The sequence below is a fragment of the Lepisma saccharinum genome, chromosome 6 (assembly GCF_977018435.1).
Source record: "Lepisma saccharinum chromosome 6, izLepSacc3.1, whole genome shotgun sequence".
NCBI classification, from domain to species: Eukaryota; Metazoa; Arthropoda; class Insecta; order Zygentoma; family Lepismatidae; genus Lepisma; species Lepisma saccharinum.
Window position 1 is genome coordinate 52942234 of NC_139234.1, and position 20794 is coordinate 52963027.

A 20794-nucleotide genomic window follows, 5' to 3' on the forward strand; every position below is an offset into this window, starting at 1 on the left:
GTACATAAATGCATGTAACAAGGAGTTTTCCTTCAGAAAAATAAATTACATATTTGCAAAAATTCTAAAAAAATTAAAATAAAAAACTGTAGTACGATATTTTTAGAGCCAAATATTTATGGTGAATAAAAGATCAAGATTTTGGTACAAAAACTGGGCACATTTCGGGATCAAGGTGTTTTACATTTCAGTGTTAAAATGCTGAGTGTAACCTTAAATTTGATTTAAAAACTATACTTATTACACAAAATATACTTTTCCCTTCTAATATCACATTTATGTAGTTGTAAGAGTGTTAAGTTTATGTAAAGGAGTCCATTTTGGCTTCTCAAATATTTACAGCATGATTAAGCAATTTTCTGTGCTTTGCATAACTCTCAGGATAATTCAGACATCAGAAAGTGTTGCATCAGTAAATAAACTGGAAATTTCCTATTTGAGTTTATTGATCATTTTGCATCATTTCGTGCCAAAACATGGTAGGAAAATACAACTCACACCTTTCAAAAACATGAAAAATGAACATTACAGTGTGTTATTTCACATTTTGTATTCCTGTCAAAAAGAAAACATGTATGGCTCCAGTAATTTTGCTTTCATATTTTTAGTTATAACAAAATGAGAAAATTGTACATAAAGATCATATTGGAGCAATTAAAAATCATTTTAAATCACTATTATTGAAGTAGGAAAGGGTAGAAGGTAATGTTCAATTTAAACAAATCTAAAAGTACATCTCTTGAGGTGTTTATTATTATTTTTTGCATAACTTCTTTCCAACTACTAACAACATGCTGTTATTTTATTAACATGGAATGCCTGAAATTGTCTTAACAGTAAAACATACAAAAATGTAATTAAAATAAAACACTTTATATCCACATTTAACTGCACTGCAGTTAACATTTTCAACTTCAATTTGAAATCACTGTAAAAGTTCAAATAGAAAGCTGTCCTCATGTGTCTGCATCTTTTAAAGTGATCACCTCTATCCCTTTTCCATGCACACACACAGACAATTCACTGCTGCAAGAGAAAAAATAAGCATGTACGGTACTAACATATACATTCTGAAAAGTTGAATAGACTTTCACTTTTTCTTCATTAAGATTAACACTAAATTGTTTCAATATACATAACTATTTGACAATATCATCATTGGATCAGATCAAACTTGATTCTGTCAATATCTGGTGGAGATATGTGGTTGGGGAAAAATTTATGAACAATTTGACTAAAACTAAACAAACTCCATGGCGTAACAGCCCTTGAAGGGCCAGAGTCTGCTAGAGAGGCTTTTCATTGGGTGACTCGTGGTCACCTCATTGAGTCCCATCGACGCTGTTTTCTGGCCTTCGAGACCAGAGCCCGCTACTTCTTATTTTCAAGTAGCTTCGCAATTGTCCTCGCGATGCTGAGTCAACACCAACATTTAGGGGCCTCTATTGGGAATCAAACCCAGAACTGCTCACACCAAAGGCAAGAGCACTAAACACTTGGCTATGTGGGAGACCCTGACCAACTTTACGCCCATTCAAATTGATGTTTTGGTTATTTGTTTGGTTGTCAATGATTAAATTGTAGTTCAGGTAGAAGGGCAGTGGTTGAGGACTGCAGATATGCCACCTGGGTAAAGTTACTACAAATTTGGAAAAGGGAGGGACTGACAGGTTCCCCTGGGGGTGGAGGATAAAGCTACTTGCAATATACGGATAAGTTGATTGGGATGTAATACACTTGAGTTGGTAGTATTTGTGGGTAAAAGAGTGAGTAGTAGATAAAAGGGGTTCAGAGCACAAGAGGCAGTAAGTCCACTTTTCGTGGAAATTGAGTTGCATGTATAATTTAGAAGTGTAAGTATCAACATTTCAGTGCTAGAAGTAAGTATCTCCTAAGTTTCAAATTCTTGCTCATAGAGGCACCACCATGTTTGTTCTTCAACAGCTAAATATAGTGCGAGGAGCATTTAAAAGATAAGGGCCAATTGATTATATCAAAGAAGAAAATAAGTGTAGCAATACTGTATTAGTGGTTACAAACACGTACATATTTACTTCACTTCTCAACATAATCACCATAATTTTCCAAGGAATTTTAGTATCGTTGAATATGGTTTTTTATACCCTCTGCATAGAAGTTCGCCAACTGGGAGTTCAGCCAATCCAACACTGCCATTTTCAACACATCAGTTTTTGTGAATCATTGACATGAAATCACTAGGTGCAAGGTCCAGATTATATGGGGAGTGATCAAAAAGTTCCCATTCGAACTTCTCAATAATCTGGAGAGTGAAGGCAACGGTGTGGCCTACTGTTGACGTGGGTAAGAACAGTTCCTGAGGGACTATTCCACGTCGTTAGTTTTTTGTATGGCACGTCTGAGTTTTGATATCATTTCACAGTACATCTTCAGTGCGATTGTTTTCCCCCGCTCTACGAAATAATCCAAAAACACACCTTGTTCACCCTAGAACACAGTTGCCATGACTTTTCATGGAGATGGAGTTTGCTTGAACTTTTTATGCAGTCATTTTAATAAACTCGAACTCACATGATAACCAACAGCTGACTAGCAAAAATATGATTGTTAGGTCGCCAATGGACTAGTTGATGCTATTGCGCAGATGCGATCTGATCAGTGTTGCCAGTCACTTTTTACAAATAAAGTGGCCCTTTTTTTAAAAATGTACCTCGTACTAAGTTATTTAAATGTGTCTTTTTCTGAAAACTGTCTTGAATGGAGTTACGCCAGTTATGCTCTGAACCCCTCATATGCATGCAATACAGTATGATTTTAAACTCTCTTTACTTAATATGATTAAGATCAATGTAAGTACATGACTGTTTTTATATTTAAATTCGTCAATATACTAAAAACAACAAAAATGTCAGTTCAGATGCATATAAATTTGAACACATGAAGAGACGAGTATGAGGTACGTAACTGCTTTTTATGTACTGGATAATTATGAATACATACCCTGATTCCCACACACACATTCCTTGTAAATCTGGCACTGTAGTTAAGTAACTGGACACAAGTTCAACATCAATAGCTTCAGAATCCTTCCTGTAATTCCATTTCCAAACTTTTATACGCTGATCAATAGCTGAGCTCAGATATGTGTTGTTTAGAATTTTTATACCTGGAAAATTAATTGTATGGCATTTAATAACAATACCTAAAGTAGAAATTAAAATATACGACAAAAATAGAAACATACAAACAGGACAATACAAAAAAAGATCTGTCAGCAGAAAATAGGTAAAGTTGTAATTTTCATGCAATTTCAAAAACACTTGGTGGTGGCACTGCTATACATTATTTCCGGTTTGTATCAACAGTGATAGATCTCATCTTGTACAAGTTTTTCTTCAAGCATATGATTTTCATCTTCACTAAGAGTGGCACAGACTTCAAATAAATTTACAGGTAACAAGATCAATATGGAGAGCTGAAATGATGCTAGTGAGAATGAATTATGTGGAACAATGTTTATATGTTTTTTTTTCTGGGGGGTTAATAAATACGTTAAAATATAGGGAAGGATTATAATATTTTGATGTATTCGTACTGGGAAAAGTTGGTGTATAATGTGGGAAAATGTAAAATTCAGAAACATAAAAAATCAGTTACTGATTTGTGATATGAGACATATCCGAAAAGCAAAGATACACTGGATGTAGGCTAAAGGGAAATTTTGTAATGCACATGTGGCTAACTAACTTTACCTTGATCCTTACACTTTCTCCTCATGTTTGTTCAGCAGTACTATACAGAGCTTTCTTCAACACATGTTTGCAATGGCAGCACTGATCCAGAATCCTGCCAAAAGCAAGGTGCATTCTGTGATACAGTTTCTCAAAGCATTTGGTGTGCATCCAGTGTACATTATTGCAGAAATTGTTGTTGTTTCTGGGAACATTACGAGTTGAGGAAATGTGATGAAGTGGTCCCCTGAATCCTAGGTAGACAGGAATGAGTTTCATGAGGAAGAAAGGAACAGTTGACTGTCTTTGATTTCTGACAACTTTCTTCACAAAACTCATGCATATCAGCATTTGACAATAAGCAGAATTACATGACCTCATTTCTGAAGTATCTAAGACCACAATTCATGAGAGACTGACTGTGAAATTAGGTACAGAAAAATGTATGCAAGCTTGGTGCCCAAAATATAACACAAAACAAAATGGATGAGTTCCATGCTCAACTTTCTAACATGCTATGCAGAGGAAGGATATTGGTTGCTGGACTCAATGGTGACTGGAGATGAATTTTGGGTTTACCACCACATGCCTGAATCCAAGCAAAGGTCACCACAATGGCACCATATGCATCCCCCCCCAAAAAAATAATTCAAAACTGCACTTTGAGCCCAAAAAAATATCTAATCATGGTTTCCATTTTCTGGGATAGACGGCATTTCCGTGGTTGACTTCATGACTCCTGGCACAACAGTTAATGTTGCTGCATATTGTCAGACCCTCAATGGGCCATTCAAAACAAAAAGAGGGGGAATGATGACATGTGGCACCAGCCTGCTCCACGACAGAAATGTCACCATTTACCTTCTGAAAACATTGAGTCGGATATTTTGGTGAAGTGGGATGTTTTGGACCATCCACCATATAGCCTGGGCCTTGTACCCAGCGACTTTCACTTGTTTCCTCAACTAAAATAATTTATATGTGGATGAGATGAGATGAAAGATGTTATGATGTGGTTCAACAGACAGGCAGCAGATTTCTATGACTCGGATACAGAAGTGGGTTCCCACATTTAATAAGTGTTTGGATAATGGCATCAACTATGTTGAAAAAGCAGAGCATGTGTAGGCACTGACCTTGTAATGGAAGGTGTTGTAAAATAAAAATTATGTGAATGCATATTGTCCTTTGTATCTTTACTTTCCGGACTTGCCTCATATCATAGTGATCAATTTTGTTTTTTATAAGTGAATTAACACTTGAAAGTTGATAGTGAAACTAGTATCACATAAACACTAGCCTAGTCTATGTATTCCAAGAAATCTTAGTGTCACAAAATGTGTTTATACCTGTTACTTGAGAGAAATGTGATGAGGGGTTTTGCATATAAATGAGTACATCTGCCTTAACCACGTCCGTCTGTTCATAACAGCCACTGAATTTTATAACTGTCAAGTTCACAGCACTATCATCACCTCCTGTTACAACAAGGACTTTATCAGAAGACAGTCTTTTCCAGTCAATTGCGTTAGTACCACACTGGTGAATTTTATGTATAAAAAATGGTTTTAAATGTGCATGTCGAGACATTACATCTTCTGCAGTTTTACACAAGTGATCTTCAGTCACATTTCCATCTGCTCGGTTTTCTTCATCACTGTCTTCTGATTTCCTAAGCTTGTACTTGAACAGCTGTTCTAGTGAGTGTACACAGTCGCTGACATCCCACAATGCAATAATTCCATCAGTTGGGAATGTGGCTACAATTATCTTATTGCATATTCTCAAGATGCATATTTTCAAGATGCAAACTTTGTGATACTTGTAGGTGGAAATAAGCCACAGTTTCCCACTCAGTAATTCAAAGCAGAATAATCTGTAATAAACAAGAAAGCCAACATTATACTCAAACAGAGTAACCAGGACTAGGCCTACAGTTTTTGGAAGTTAGATTTGAACAAGGATCCTATTACAATGAAACAGGCTTGACCATTTTTTACATAACTTTAACACTATGCTATTAAATTTTTAATGTTTTGAAATTTAAAATATATCCTTATCTAAACTAAAATTAAATTCTCCAAATGTTATATAAACCATTTCAACATAAAGAACTTTCTCATTAGTTAAAATACAGACCATAGCCTACTCAAGTTTACATTACTGATTTTATTAACCCATTAGTGCATAGTGTGCAATATATTGTACATTCACTAATATTCTTCTATTCTTCTATCAAATTCTTAAAATGATTCTGTATTTGTATAAGACGGTTTTCGGAACACCAAGAATCACATTTTTAATAATGTCCTGGCAATTGTGATTGTTGAAGCTGAAGAAGAAGAAGTAGTTTTAAAAATGGCTCAAGAGATTTTCAAGTAACACGCACTGGGAAAGCAAATTTCAAATTATAAATTTTATTTTACATTTCATGTAACTATTTTTTTGTTTACCAGGAAGCTGTGTATTGCAGTTTGTGTACAGTTAATATTTGAACAAAGAATCGGTTTACATAGATATCTGGAAACAATAAAAGTTAGGTGTATAATATATTGTACACTATGCATAGCAACCTCTTTGAAAGCCATTGTTTCATGATTATGGCTTGCATTCTGCTTGAAATGTTGCACTAGCTTTTCCTTCATGATTGCTTTATCTAATTGTTGAGCCTTGTTATACAACAATGTATGAAGCTTGTTATTGTTTATTGTTAGAATATAACGAAATTTATTCATAAAGAGAGCATATACTGTCCTCGTGTTTTACTTCAAACACTAATTTATCAATACGTGCATATGTTCTTTTTTCTCAATAAAATTTTCCCTTGATTCAGGTTGAATGTTACGGAAAACATTCAGCCAAACAATTTATTAGAGGAAAACCGTCTTGTTTCGGTTTTAAAAATTGGGCTCTGTATTCTAGTTCTGGGTACTTGATAACATTTCAAATATATACTGGGAAGGAAAGTAGTGGAATTCACCAGTTTGGACTTGGAGGGGATATTGTGTTATCTTCATAAAATCAGCTGATATTCCTCCAAATGCAAGGCATAAAGTTTTTTTGACTATTATTTAACCTCTGTAGCTCTTATGAAAGAGCTATCTGCATATGGCATATGCGCTACAGGGACAATACAGGATGGAAGAACAATGAAATGCACTCTAGTAAAAAAGAAGGACATGAGAAAGAAGGATAGAGGAGAGCATGATTATTGTTCGTGTGATGATGTACTTCTTGTACGGTGGAACGACAATAGCGTCGTTACCCTAGCTACAAACTTTGAGGAACTCTCAGTTGGCCAAGCCAATCGTTGGTCTCAGGCAAAAAGAGCAAAAATTACAGTCACGCAACCGAGTATTATATCTAACTACAATAAAGGGATAGGAGGAGTGGACCAAATGGACCAAGATGTTGCTGCCTACCGCACACGAATTAGGCAGAAAAAGTGGTGGTCGACCATATTTGCATATTTTTTTTGGATATTTCTGTTTCCAACGCTTGGATTTTGGCTAAAAAGGTGAATTCAAGAAACAGTACAGAATCCCTTCTCTCCTTTCGAAGATACATAGCTCTTGCTTTGTTAAAAATGTTTGGAACAGCTACACACCAGGGAAAGCAAGCAGCAACTCCATTAGTCGATGTGCGGTATGACAGGATGAATCACTGGCCAGTGAAAATACCTAAAGTCAGGAGATGTGCAAATGAAAAGTGTTCAGGGAGAGCTAAATACGTATGTAATAAATGTAACGTGGGACTCCATCCTGAGTGTTTCCTACAATACCACGCAAAAACTGATAACCAGTTATAATATATGATTATAATTATTGTTATTATTCAAAAAATGTTAAAGTGTACAAGTGGTTAAAGCTTGTAACAATTTGTAGTATTAAGTACAGTCATAGGTTTCACTGAAACAATGTTCTGAGTTGAAACCAAGTTCTTAATTGTGATGTGAATAAACAGTACACATGTTAACTATGCATAGCGTGCAATATATTGCACACCCCTTAGTTCCATTGTTACCAACAATAAAACTGAAATTACGGTATTTGTTTCATATTTGCACCCTATGAGTACCAAAATTATGAAAAAAATGCAAAAACCATTATTAGTAAACTTATGCACTAATGGGTTAATGCAATTTCGTGAATCGTGCCTAATGCACTTAAGTTTCTTAGTGTCAATAAAAAAAAAGTTAAGTTTTTCTTTTATATTTGACACTTTAACAATCAAGAACCCCATACATTATGATTTAAAGCAGGCATCTGTCAGCTCTACTTAATCCATTCCACTCAAAATAAAATAAAAATCTCAAATCTGGTCTTTCATATCTCATGTTAAGATTATAAATTTTAACACAACTGCAGTACAAACATTTCTGCATGCTTGAGTGTCTACGAATTTGGCCATTTCTATTTATCTCCAATTCTCTCATGTACTATGCAAATTTAGGAAACAAAAATCCCAAATATAGGTAGCAAATAGTGAAAAATTACAATATTATATTGAAAATTATAAAAAAAAATCACATGTAAAATTGAATATTATGAATTTAATGTAAACTTAGCTGTAGTATTTTGCAAATTCTGTTATTGGCTCATTCATCTTTGTTACAGGGGCCTCACTGATGGCACAGTGTTCGATACTCAGTGGAGGCACATAGAGGTTCGGATCCCACATTAAACTGAAGGTCCAGTCCCAATTAGCCTTTCTGTGCATAAAGTGGACTTAAAAACAAACTCCACTTGTCTTTGTTACATTTGTTAATCATTAAAATGTTTGCAAAAACTGACCAGCTGAAAGCATACCTTAAGAAGCTGTCTGAACAGGCTGCAGCTACTAAGAAAATATCTTCAAATTTTCTCTCTGAATTATCATAAATTCTATCCACTTTAATTGCACTTAAATCCATGTATCGAGCTTCTGGATCATGGATGACTTCCATATACTTCCATGGTTTTTTAAATTTCTTTTCATGTGCTCGTACCATATGTGAAGTTACTTCTTTGCAAGCAACCAAAAGCTCTTGAGTGCCTGTGAGAAAAGAGAAAAGAAGTTTGTGATATTTATATTCGCATATTAGTTATTTTATGTTGCTTTTCTACATTTCTAGGTTAATTATGACAATGAATGATAAACCGATGAATTACATGGGATAAAACATACATCCATGTTATATTTGTTATGTTATTCATATGAAAGTAAATTACTAAATATTTAAAAAATATATGCACATATTATTTAATAAAACATTAAAATGCTGACCAAGGCAAACTTTTATAGTATAAAAAATATACATAAAAACGTAACGTTTCCACCCTGTAACAGGGTCTTCTTCAGATGAAACTTCACATAGCCTGGGGACTATTCCTATGGTTTAAGGGCAGGAGGAACAGTTTGTGTCCAGATGCTAGGACCCTAAACTGTTTCTCCCCCACCGACCTTTCCCCCTCAGCGAGCTGGGGAAAGAGAGGTCCATGTGTGTGCTGGATGATCATAGAAGGATGAGAAAACCTAGCATTTCCCTTACGGGAGTAATATTTATTTCTTCTGTTGGGAATATCAAACTTCTGATGGTATAGGAAAACATATGAACAGGCTCAAGAATTCATTTCCGGTTGGAAAAGTCGAAATGTCAATTTGATTAGACGTAATTTGAAGTTGAAGTTGCCTCTCCATAAGGAATATATGGAATCCTGGAAATACTTATTCATACTTCCACTTCCAACGTGGGGAGAAATTCAAGTTCTCTTTTGCCTCTGTCGTCTTTCAGTAGTAGTTCACATTTTGATGTTACTGGCCCTTCTAGCCTTAATATGGTGACATTGAGACAGTGGGGGTATACCATCCACAGCCCTCAACCTCGGGATCCTTCACCAGTCCTTCACCCAAAACCTGGATTTCACTGTCACTGTTAACACCAACAGTCATAACACCCCTTCACCATACTCTCAGGCAACAAACTACACTTACTGATGTGAAAATTACACAAACCTTGTTTTGCCATTACCCTCCAAACTTTCATCTGTGCACGACCTCCAGCAGAAAACACCAGCACATCAGATTTCACACCTTGCTTTCCTTTACCATGAACAGGACACACAGCCACTGTCCTTACACTTGATATGTGGCTTCGGAGAATAGAGATGTTCTTCAGAGTTTGTGGATTTAGTACACGCACAGTGGTATCCTCACTACCTGCTACCAGCAATGGATAACTTTCGCCTTCAATGGGTATGTACTTCAGACTGCCAATTTGCTTGATGTGAATTCCACTCTGGAAATTAATTAAAATATTTTAATGAATAATAACCTGCGGAGCAACAGGCCTATGTACAGACTGCCGGCCTCACTCCCACCTTATCCTACTCTCTCACTCACCTGACGTGGGAGATCATCCGACCAGTTACGGGGTGACATGCGGTCAATCCCCCAGTCATCGTTGTAAGTTTCCATGACCGGGTTACGCTACTCATGTGTAGCTCCCCAATTTCTTCACAATGGTGGGTGGACACCAGTCCCATAGACAGGCCGAATTCTCAGGAGAAAAGTTGTTACGCTTCCCACAGGAGACTCGTACCTGCGTGCCTTAGACCGCACGGCCATGGTGCAGGACTATTTTAATGAAAATGGTTTGTAAATGAACAATATAATTACTTTACATTTTGGATTGACTGATTAATTACCTGATAGTTTAATTATAAGTTATTAATAAAAAACAGTGGCCCATACCTGATCTTTGGTTGCTTCACTGATTTGGTTTATTTTACTTTGCATTTCTGCCACTAATTGCAGAGATAAGAACGTTTGTTGATGTGATGATATTGATGAAGGAACACCCACAAAGAACAAAAATGTCCAGGTTGGGATTGGAACCTAACCACTCCACCACGGAGGTCAGGCCCTGCTCTTTGCAAGTGAAAAAATGTAACATTCTAGAATCAATTAAAACAGGGACCACTGATTCTTATGGGATTTGCAACTTCTTTCCGAGTGTATTGCAGCCACAGACCTCTAGATACGGACTGGAAAAATGTGCTTTTGTTTGAATCCGCGCATAGGCAGGGGAATAGAAATATGGGGGAGCTGCGCATTATAGCTTGTTATTGTTTTCATATTTATGATATTAGTTCTCACTTGTAGAGTGGAATATGTAGTTATATCCTTCTTAGTAAACTTATAAACTGCAATCTTGTGTGGTGCAATGACTCACAATCTTCAAAATAGTTGTTGGAAATATGAAAATATGCTTTGAAATTTTTGGCTTCAAGTTGACCCACGTTTCCAGTCTGGTATCTAGAGGTCTCTGATTGCAGCTATGTGTTTGAGGTGTGTAACTGGAGAATCAATTATTACAGATTAAGAGGAAGATTTAATGGTGGATGTATGTAGTGAAAACTGGCTAAATTCAAGGTAAGTTTCGTTGAATAAGCTCGTTTATTATAAAAAATTAAGTTGTTTTTGTATATCTTTCAAATACCATGAGCCTCTTCAACTGCAGTAAAATGATCTTTGTTTCACATCACATCGATGTTGATTCTTAAAATATACTATTGTGATGGCTTGCATGTCGAAAATGGCGAAATAATGTAAAAACACAGTCCCGTTTATTTTGTAAAGGTCTTTTCATAATACTAGTTGGAGAGCAAGTGAGTGGTTAATTTGGCTTGCAAAATATGTCAGATTGTAAAGAAATATTAATAAGTATCTACAGTCCCGTATTTTCGTAAGAAGTTTGGTAACAAGTCAGAAGGTGAAAACTTATCATTTAATGTGAAATGCTCAAATTATATTTTCCACGTAAGAAAAACTAATCCCCTTTATATGTTTTAAGAGCAGTAGGGTGTGCTTTCATTGGATGTCGAAAAAGTGAGCATAAATATTGCATCTCTCACAAACATGATTTTCCTGTAAACGCAGTCCAGCAAAGTTTGATATGGACGTAGATGTTAATAATGGTTTTTCGCTTATGTTTACGAAACTCACAGGAAGATCACTTTAGTATACTTTCTCTTTCTCAAGAAGTGTTTGCTATTTCAAAAGATGCATCAAATCCGTTCTCAGAAGGTATATCCATTTTCCTGCAAGTTTCAAGTGGTCTCAAAAATGAGTTTTATCAAGTGCACTTGCTGCCATATTGTACATATCGATACAATTGAAAATGCGATACATGGCATTCTTTGATACACACATCGAATACAAATTCAAGTGAGTTTCTAGTCTCGAAGAATCGGTCATCCCTGCTGAAAACATGTATATATTTGTTATGTCAGGGTAGTACGAAGAGAACAAGTAAAAAGCAAAAGCACATACATTATATACAAAGTATAATAATATTGAAATAACAGAATCACCATAGATCCCCCACATAGCTGAATTGTTAGCACTCTTGCTTTTGGTGCAAGATGTCACAGGTTCAATTCCAGTGGGATCAGCAACAAGAAGATAATTGTGAAGCTACTTGAAAGCAACAATTGTGGACTCTGGTCTCAAAAGCCAGAAAACAGTGGCAATGGGAGTTGATGCACTGGTCACACATCAACCAATGTGTGGCTCTGAAAGGGCTGTTGCACCATGCAGTTTAATTTCAGAATCATCATAAAAATTATATTAACCCATTTTTCACAGCAAATTTATAGCTGGAAGAAATTACTTGAACTTCATATTAGATTACTGTTAGAGGCACTGATAATGCAAAACAAATGTCATTTTGTTTCAATACACAGGGTGACTATGGAAATTTGGGCATTTCATATGTGCAACGTCAGCAAAATTAGGTTATAAAAAATTTATATTGGGAGAAAATTTGTTTGTCTTCTACAAAAATTATTTTTTTCCACTGTCACACATCAATATAAAGGAGTATTAATACACATATGGAGCACTAGGTTGCAATTTTTATTCTATAGAGCAATAGTAACATTATATACTATGAGCACTAATTGTAGTTTCAATTAGACTTATACAGAATTTTTGGAATACATAAAACAACAAACATTGAATCTTGAATTACTTTTGAATCACGACATGTTAGTATATATGCATTTTTGAAAGTCTCTATATACTTACGGCTACGAGATGCACGCAGGTTCGAGTCTCTTGGGGGAAGCGTAACAACTTTTCTCCTGAGATATCTACATGTGTATGGGACTGGTGGCCACCCATCATCGTGAGGAAATTTGGGAGCTACGAATGAGCAGCATAACCCTGTCATGGAAACCTACAACAATGACTGGGGGTTCATCGTGCTGACAACATGTCACCCCGTAACTGGTTGGATAATCTTCCACCTGGGCAGATAGGAGTGAGGCCGGCAGTTGGTAGGTATGCCCTGGCCCTCACGGTATGTTGTGCAATGGGTTATTATTATTATGTATTATTATTATTATTATTATTATTATTATAAGATCTGTGATATTACAATTTATTCGATTACAATTTTTGGAAATCTTCCATGCACTTCTACAGAAATCGTGTTTCAATGTCATACTTGAATGGGACATCTTAGCCTCTTGCAATTATCAATTTTCTTCTACCAGTGCCCAACATCTCCTGGCAGAGGAGGCAAAGAAATCATTTGACTTGGTCATCCAGTGACAAATTATAATCTGACAATTTGGGGCACTCTATACTGTACATCAAAATGTTAGTAATTGAATTTCTTGAAGTTGACTATAATTGAATTTCTTGAAGTTGACTGTATCTTCTTCAACAATTGGTTGTATTGTTGAAAGTTGACTGCTGATCATCATCCATTGTTACAGACTGAGTACATATTTCTTTTCCCCCTGCTGTGTCAAAGGAGAGGTTGTCAGTTGTGATCATGTCATTATTTGTAAACTTCTGCTGCCTCTGGAAGAAGAACAACAATGTTTGGATCCACATGTGATGAATTTGCAAGCATCTGTAATGTTTGAGTGATTTGTTTGGATTATTTTACTTCGCTTTTCTGCCACTTTTGGCTAATAGTAAAGATGAGGATTAGTGCCGATATGATGTAATTGATTAATTGATGAAGAGATATTCATAAATAACCCACATGCCCAGGTTAGGATTCAAACTGAGGACTTCTGGCATCATACCATGAAGTGCTAACTACTTCATCATGGAGTTCGGCAAATAAATGCTTTATCGAGTGTGATTAACTTTTCACGATATACTTACTTATATCAGAAACACAGCATGAATGTGTTAGGACAGATTTCTAGATAGAAAGTTGTAACTGATTTTTTTACAGCCTTTTACGCTGGCGTTGCATATATGGTACACTAATAAATACATAATAATAAGTCAACAAATCAAATCACGGGTGAATTCCTTGCAGCATAGTTTCTAGCAGGATATGTCACGAACACAATCACTTGGAAGAAATGGTTTCAAATATGACAGTGTTGCCAGGTAAAAAAATGATAGAAAATAAGACATCAACAAAAAAACAAATACTATTTTCTGTAGTGTAATAATACCAGCACATGAACATTTATTGTACTGTTTGAAGCAAAATAATGAAGAATGGGACTTATTTGACGTTAACAACACAAAATTCAGAAAAAGTTACCGTCTTAAAATGATTCAAAAAATATTTTTGGGGGTGTTGCAGATCTACAATATTAGCAAAAAAATGGGTTAATGAAGAAGTTATGAGAATATATTTCTCATTTATGTACACTGTGTTTGGAAATAGATCTTTCTGGGCATTTTTATTCCTTGAATGACATGAACAAAATGTAATGCTAGTAATGCCCTTCCATGGATATATAATTAAGCTTTACACAAGATAAAATCTTACGTTTTTACTGGAAAATACATTTTATTAATTATCTGTAAGTATATAAGCACATATTTTCTTATTACTAAAAGTGATGTTACACATAATTCTCTTTTGTATCATCAAACTCAATAGGAATAAATAAAATTACATGTTGCAATGAAACATATGAAACATCATTATTCATTTAAAGAACTTCTAATATTATTTTTCCAAGTCAAAGCCTGAAAGAACAATTTGGTTATTCATATTTATTTAGGGGTAAATATATCATTTCTGTTCTTAACAATAACTCCTCCTCAAATCCAGAATAAAAATAAACTATGGAAGGTACACCATGGAAACTTACTTTCAGAATATCGCTTGTACATGCATACATGGATATTCAAATTGTACCTACCAATAACATTGGCTTGACATATTTTTCAAAGGCACATGAAACTTTGTGGACAGCTTTATCCTTTATGAAGGTGAAATGCAATTGATTATCCTTTAGTACAAAATCCCATGATCTATGTCCTCCTCCACAATAGATATCTAGTAGCAAGCGCTGCTCATTGCAACTCCAGATTATAAACTTCATCTGAAAGTATAACAAGCATTGTGTTTCTACAAAGAGTGTCCTTCTTAAAGAAAATACTAACAAACCACACTTAAACCATTTCTATTGTAATGTTAATGTGTTGTATTTATTTTATGATTTTTGTGCTTTGACAAGGTGCAGGCTTGCTGTTTGCGGCACAAAAAAACACCATTATCATCATCAATATCACCACAATCATTTTTATTTTGTACGACAGAATTAAGATCATCCAAAATTTTCTCTTGCACCTAATCACACCTATCATTACTGATTAAACATAGTTAAATGAACATATCTCAGTATTGTACCACTAGAGCAACTGGTGCAACTAGAGCAAAATAACATAACATGTGTACTAGGGTGGTCCATTTCTTATGGGTAAAAAAACAAGTTTTAACACATACTTTCCACAAGCTTGTTTTTGTTCCTCTATCAAAAAGAAGTGTGTATGCCAAAAACTAGCCCATTCGAAGCATATTTAGAGGTCGCTAGGATTTGTAAGTAAAATAAACTAAGAAATCGCCATGTTATGACCAATCAAGGATTGGCCATACATTCCCAAATACAAACAAAGCACCACACTATTTCATTCAAGTGCAAGGCTCAAGGCTACCATGCTAATATGACATGGGAAGCCATTTTGTGTAGTATCAATATTAGCGGAAATTAAGAGTAATGCCTAAAAACCCTAATAAACAGCTTAAAATCTTGTTAAAGCCACAATCCAGAACAAAATAAGTTTATCAACATACCCAAGCCATTTTGCATACAAAGCACCATGTGCTATAACTTGTTTAACATACAAAATTTTTATTTACTCACGGATTTTCAAGCGAACATTTGTGTAGGTTCAGAATAACCCTCTTTCCTTGAAAATACTTTTCATTTACCCAGTTATAATAACTGTGCTTAAGAAACCCCAAAAATCGATGTTTTTTGGAGTAAAACAATCAAACAGTTGAAGAACTCCATCCTAGTCTGACACCTGGTGGCCAGACTTGGAACTGTTTGAACCAAGCTACCCATGACTTGATTGAGCCAATGGAAGCCTCCCTAGGCATGAAGTCATGGCCTGAATGGAAAACTTTCTTTATTATGAGAGTAGGAAGCCATCTTAGATTCTATTCTGTACTGTACTAGCTTTCAAGGAGTAAAGATCATGTCCAAGTAGTGTTTTATGTAGAAGCATAGTGAGTGAGCACAATGGCCCTGAAATCATTGGGAACTGCCGATATAGTAGCGATGGGAAACGTCGTTCCTTTTGTGGATTTGATTCCTTTCGTTCCGCTCATCTAAAGGAATCGATTCCTAAAACTCCTTCCTTTCATTCCACTGGAACATTCCAGTTCCAGTTCCACCATGATTTTGTTCACTCGTTCCTTTTCAGAATCATTTCCTCTCGTTCCGAGGAACGAGGCTCATGTTTCGTTCCTCCTTGCCAGGACACAAGGTGGGAAATTGAAAATAATGTAGGATGGAGTTTTGTGCTGACGATGACCTGGTAATAATAGTGTGTGTTAATTACACGCGGCTAAAGGGTGGGCCCATTCAATGTTGTTTTGCAGCATTTTACACTTCACGGCTGCACTGCTCAACAATGTGAAATTATACTTTACTTTGAAAGGAGAAAATTATCATCATGCATCTTATCCCATTTATTATTGATATTAGCTATAACAAATAGCAATCACAATAAAAGCGATGGAAATAAAGCTAAAAAAATATTCCATGTGGTAAAACAAAATCTCTCAAAGAGGCCGATTGCATGTAATTGATTCGTCGATGCAAATATCTCAATATCGGGCTTTTAAAAATATACGTTTCTTATATGTCGACAAGAAGAATGGTTCATAATTCATATTTTCTTTTTCCCTTGTATCTATTCTTGATAAAGGTTGTGTAATGAGAGGAAAAGGGGGGAGAATAATGAAAAATGTAACCGTTGAATGTAATTAATAAATTAAATTGTTATGTATGCCAAATTATTACTGCACTCTTCTCTCAATGTAAATGTATTTTTATCAACTTCAAATACATAGTTACGTCTGTTTCTTTTTAGAATTCGATGTTCTTATGATTCAGATTCAGATTTCGGCGAACATTTCATTTTACGAAGCGCAGGTGAATTTCAAACACACCCGCACCCTCGTCTCTCTCCAGGCTGTTTGGTCAGAACGAAACCTCGGAACAATTCATTCCGACTCCAAACTCTCATTCCGATTCCAAAAACTCGTACCAAGACTCACTGACTAGTCCTTCAAATGTACAGTCACCCTATTGGGGAGCATGGAGCAAGTTAAAAACTAGTAACGCCCTCTATTATCTTTGGCTTCTTGGTTGGTTCCTTCTGACCTCAATAGCAGGGAGAGGAGTTTAACCGCGACGGTCCCAACAGGAAACTTTCCCAGAAATGGGAAATTTTGGACCCAAGGAAGGGAAAAGGGCTAAACATCTAAAATGTGCAAGAAACGGTGGAATTAGATGTCTTGCATTAAATAATACTTACCTTTTTCCTTTGGTGGCGTATAAACACCTGAAATGTATTTTCTTTCAGTTCGAACTTAGTTGATCGTGATTGAGTTAAAAAGTGTAACAACATTCAAGTAAAAATATTAATTAACAATAACGACTCAAATAAAGCAGATTTTGTCCAACGTGAAGAAAATAAATTAACTACATACTCAGTGATTTATCCACCTCTAAATAACACGGCTCTATTTTTTTCACAACAGACCCCCCCCCCCCCTTAAATTTATTCACAGTCATCTAATTTGGTAGGCGACCCCGTGGCAGAGGGGTTAGCACATCGTGCTACGACGTCGGGGGTCCCGGGTTCGAATCCATGGATGTTTGGGAGTGTCCATTCATCAATCATCACTCATCTCCATCTTCGCATGCCGGACCCTGTGGCCGAGTGGTTAGCACATTGTGCTGCAATGCCAAGGGTCCCAGGTTCGAATCCCGCTCGGGCTTGGTTGTTTGTGAATGTCCATTCATCAATTTCATCACTCATCCCCATCTTCGCAAATTAGCCAAGAGGCACAAAACGCGAAGTAAAATAAACTAAATCAAAAAAATTCATCTTCATCTTCACAAATCAGCCAAAAGTGGCACAAAAAGCGAAGTAAAATAAAACAAATCAATCAATCAGTCTGATTTGGTGCTAAATTTGCCTTTACATCATTTACACCCTCTTAGATTAGAAGTTCTGGATAAATCCTGAAAGTAAGGATAATTTATTTTCTATCTTATTGTTGTATTTCTTGGTTGTGGAAAATCAGGAATTTTTAAGTCGAAAGGGAAATTTTTTGCTACATGGGAGGGAAATTTTTCTCTGAGCCAGGGCAGAATTTTGCAGAATTCACATTGTCCCTGCTGTTTTCTCCTACTCCTCCCTCTTCCCTCTCCTCGGAGTGCCTTTTTAATGCTGAGGCAGATAACAGGAAAGTAAGGGAACAATAGGACAAGAGAAGCCGCTTGTAGAAGTTTCTTGCATGTGTTGACAACGGCGCAGGCGCAGTAGCTCCGCGCACAACCGGAATCAATTCCAGCTGACTTCCGGAAATGGAATAATTCGTTCACTTGCTGGTTTCGTTCCGGAACAACTCATCACTATGATATAGTGATTCCGAGTACCTCAAAAGCCTAGTATGCGCTCAAATGGCAGATAACAGCCAGAAAAGTTATCCATGCCAATAGATGGGATTCGGGCATGCTAAAAAGTGATAAAAACGGAAAATGCTGATTTTCCTTGTCACAAACATTTTGCGCGTGGCCACGTGGCTGTATAAGATGAACAATTAGATACATAGAGACAGTAATCCATTTCAATCGAAGAGTGGAATACCCATCCATCATTACCAGTACCCTCAGTAGCTTCGAGAGGCTACAGAAAGCATGGGATTGTGTGTGTTTGTGCCAACAAATTAGGTTTTCCCGCATGAAACAGAGCCATTATAGTTCAAAAGTGTGTGTGTAACAAAATGTCTGGTATAAAGTGCTTGTGTCCATGCCAAATATGAGTTCCAGATATTGTAAGTAGAATGTTATCTTATCTAAGTGCTGTGAGTGTAAACATGTACATAAATGTTTGTTTTTGCCTGTGATAATTCAAGATGCTTGTCCTAAGGCCAAATGACCAATGAATTTGTCATTCATACGAGTTGTACTTAATTTCATCCCTGGGTTTGAAAAACTGCGAGTGCTCCTCTAGTAACCGTTTAAATTTAGGCTGAAAGTTCCTATAGATACCAACGAGTCTTTTTCCGAACACTCGCTGCTAACTGGGAACACCATACATCGCACATGGGAGATGTGTGGCTGCATACAGTAGCTTAGGGAGATATATTTCTAGGTTAATTTGTACCCTTCTGGATATTGAAGATAAGTAGATAACCAAATTTCAAAACCTAGAAGTATAGCTCCCGAACCCATTGTAACATGGACCAAGTGGGGGACCAGATGTGAATTTTTTATAACATTTCCAGAAACAATAGTCTGTTTTTTGACAAAAAGAATTTTACTACAGGATGTGACAACTTGTTTAATATCGAGAACCTCCTTAAACTCAGTCATGAAATGCATAACTACTACACCGATGCTATGAAAATGCAACAGCCTCGAACTGCTAAGCCTGTGTCAAATATTTCTCGGAAAGCCATATACAACTGAAGTTAAGTTTCGTGTGCCAGGTGCATTTCATCAAGCTCGTTGGATGGCGAAGGCAATCTATTGCCTTAAAATTTACATGTTCCAGGAACAGTTCATTCATAACCCAGCAGAGGTAAATGGTGTCACAGAAGTATACCTAATTGTAAGTCTCGTCTATGGTTGTTACTGGAACGAAGCTCCCATAGCTGCAAGAGCCATCCTTGAACGATGCCAATCACCTTGAACAGATTAAAGATTACCCTAATCGTAAGAATGGAACTGCTGCCTCAGCAGCATTTCGTCCCCACCTCTAGTATTTTTCTGAACATTTAGTTGCACTTCCTTTTTTGATTTGCGACTTAGTGATGAGTGTAAAACGGAAATGGTGAAAAATCTTCAGTGACCATCAAAAGTAAAAGCTTTGCACAGACTTGACGGAAAAACTTTCAATCATCAGCATCCATTCCAGTCTTTTATTACAGACCGCTCAACTGTTCTTTTCAATTTCTTACTCAATGATGGATGGGGAAAGGCAGCATCATTTTTAGTAAAGGATCCTACAGAGTGGCCTACAGATGCAGTTTATATTGAAATGCAAGAACAGGTTCGTCAACTGAAGGTTGTTGACGATTGTGTAGAGCGTTGAATTGCTCTCATTCAAAAATTCAACTCTAGTGTTACAAAGGATGAAAAACAAAAACAATATCTCCTCCAGCTGATTGATCTACATAGAAAACAATTTCCTGTTGCTTCGAAATCTAATGATGACAATGACTTTGGGAGATTAAAACCCACTGAATAATGCAGAATATAGACAATTTCAGTTCATTTTGATTTGTTTTACTCTCTTTCATACATTAACAACAAAAACAGCTCTTTCATTACTTTTCACCTTACTCCTAAAAGTGATCAATCCTAGCAACCCCTAAATATTCTTCAATTTGGTAGAAATTTTACAGAGGGGTAACTTATGTGATCTCAAACAAGGGCAACTTTGTGGAGAACAAAAATTCCAAACTTAAAAAAAAGTGGACCACCCTAATGTGTACGACCACATTCTTATCCCATTCTGCTTCTAGATTA

The 20794-nt window shown here is 36.2% G+C and overlaps 1 protein-coding gene across 2 annotated transcripts in view; it reads right to left on the bottom strand.

Moving 5' to 3' along the window:
- Positions 1–731: 731 nt before the first annotated feature.
- The window catches only part of LOC145988754 (tRNA (34-2'-O)-methyltransferase regulator WDR6), a 64222-nt gene continuing 44159 nt past the window's right edge, over positions 732–20794 (bottom strand). For both annotated transcript variants that reach the window (XM_083123914.1, XM_083123913.1), the window contains exons 12-17: positions 14879–15061; positions 9705–9987; positions 8519–8744; positions 5060–5586; positions 2980–3145; positions 732–1026 (exon numbers count right to left, since the gene is read on the bottom strand). In XM_083123914.1, coding sequence (XP_082980040.1) covers positions 957–1026; positions 2980–3145; positions 5060–5586; positions 8519–8744; positions 9705–9987; positions 14879–15061 — 1455 coding nt within the window. In that variant the 3' untranslated portion in view covers positions 732–956. The remainder of the gene's footprint in view (positions 1027–2979; positions 3146–5059; positions 5587–8518; positions 8745–9704; positions 9988–14878; positions 15062–20794) is intronic.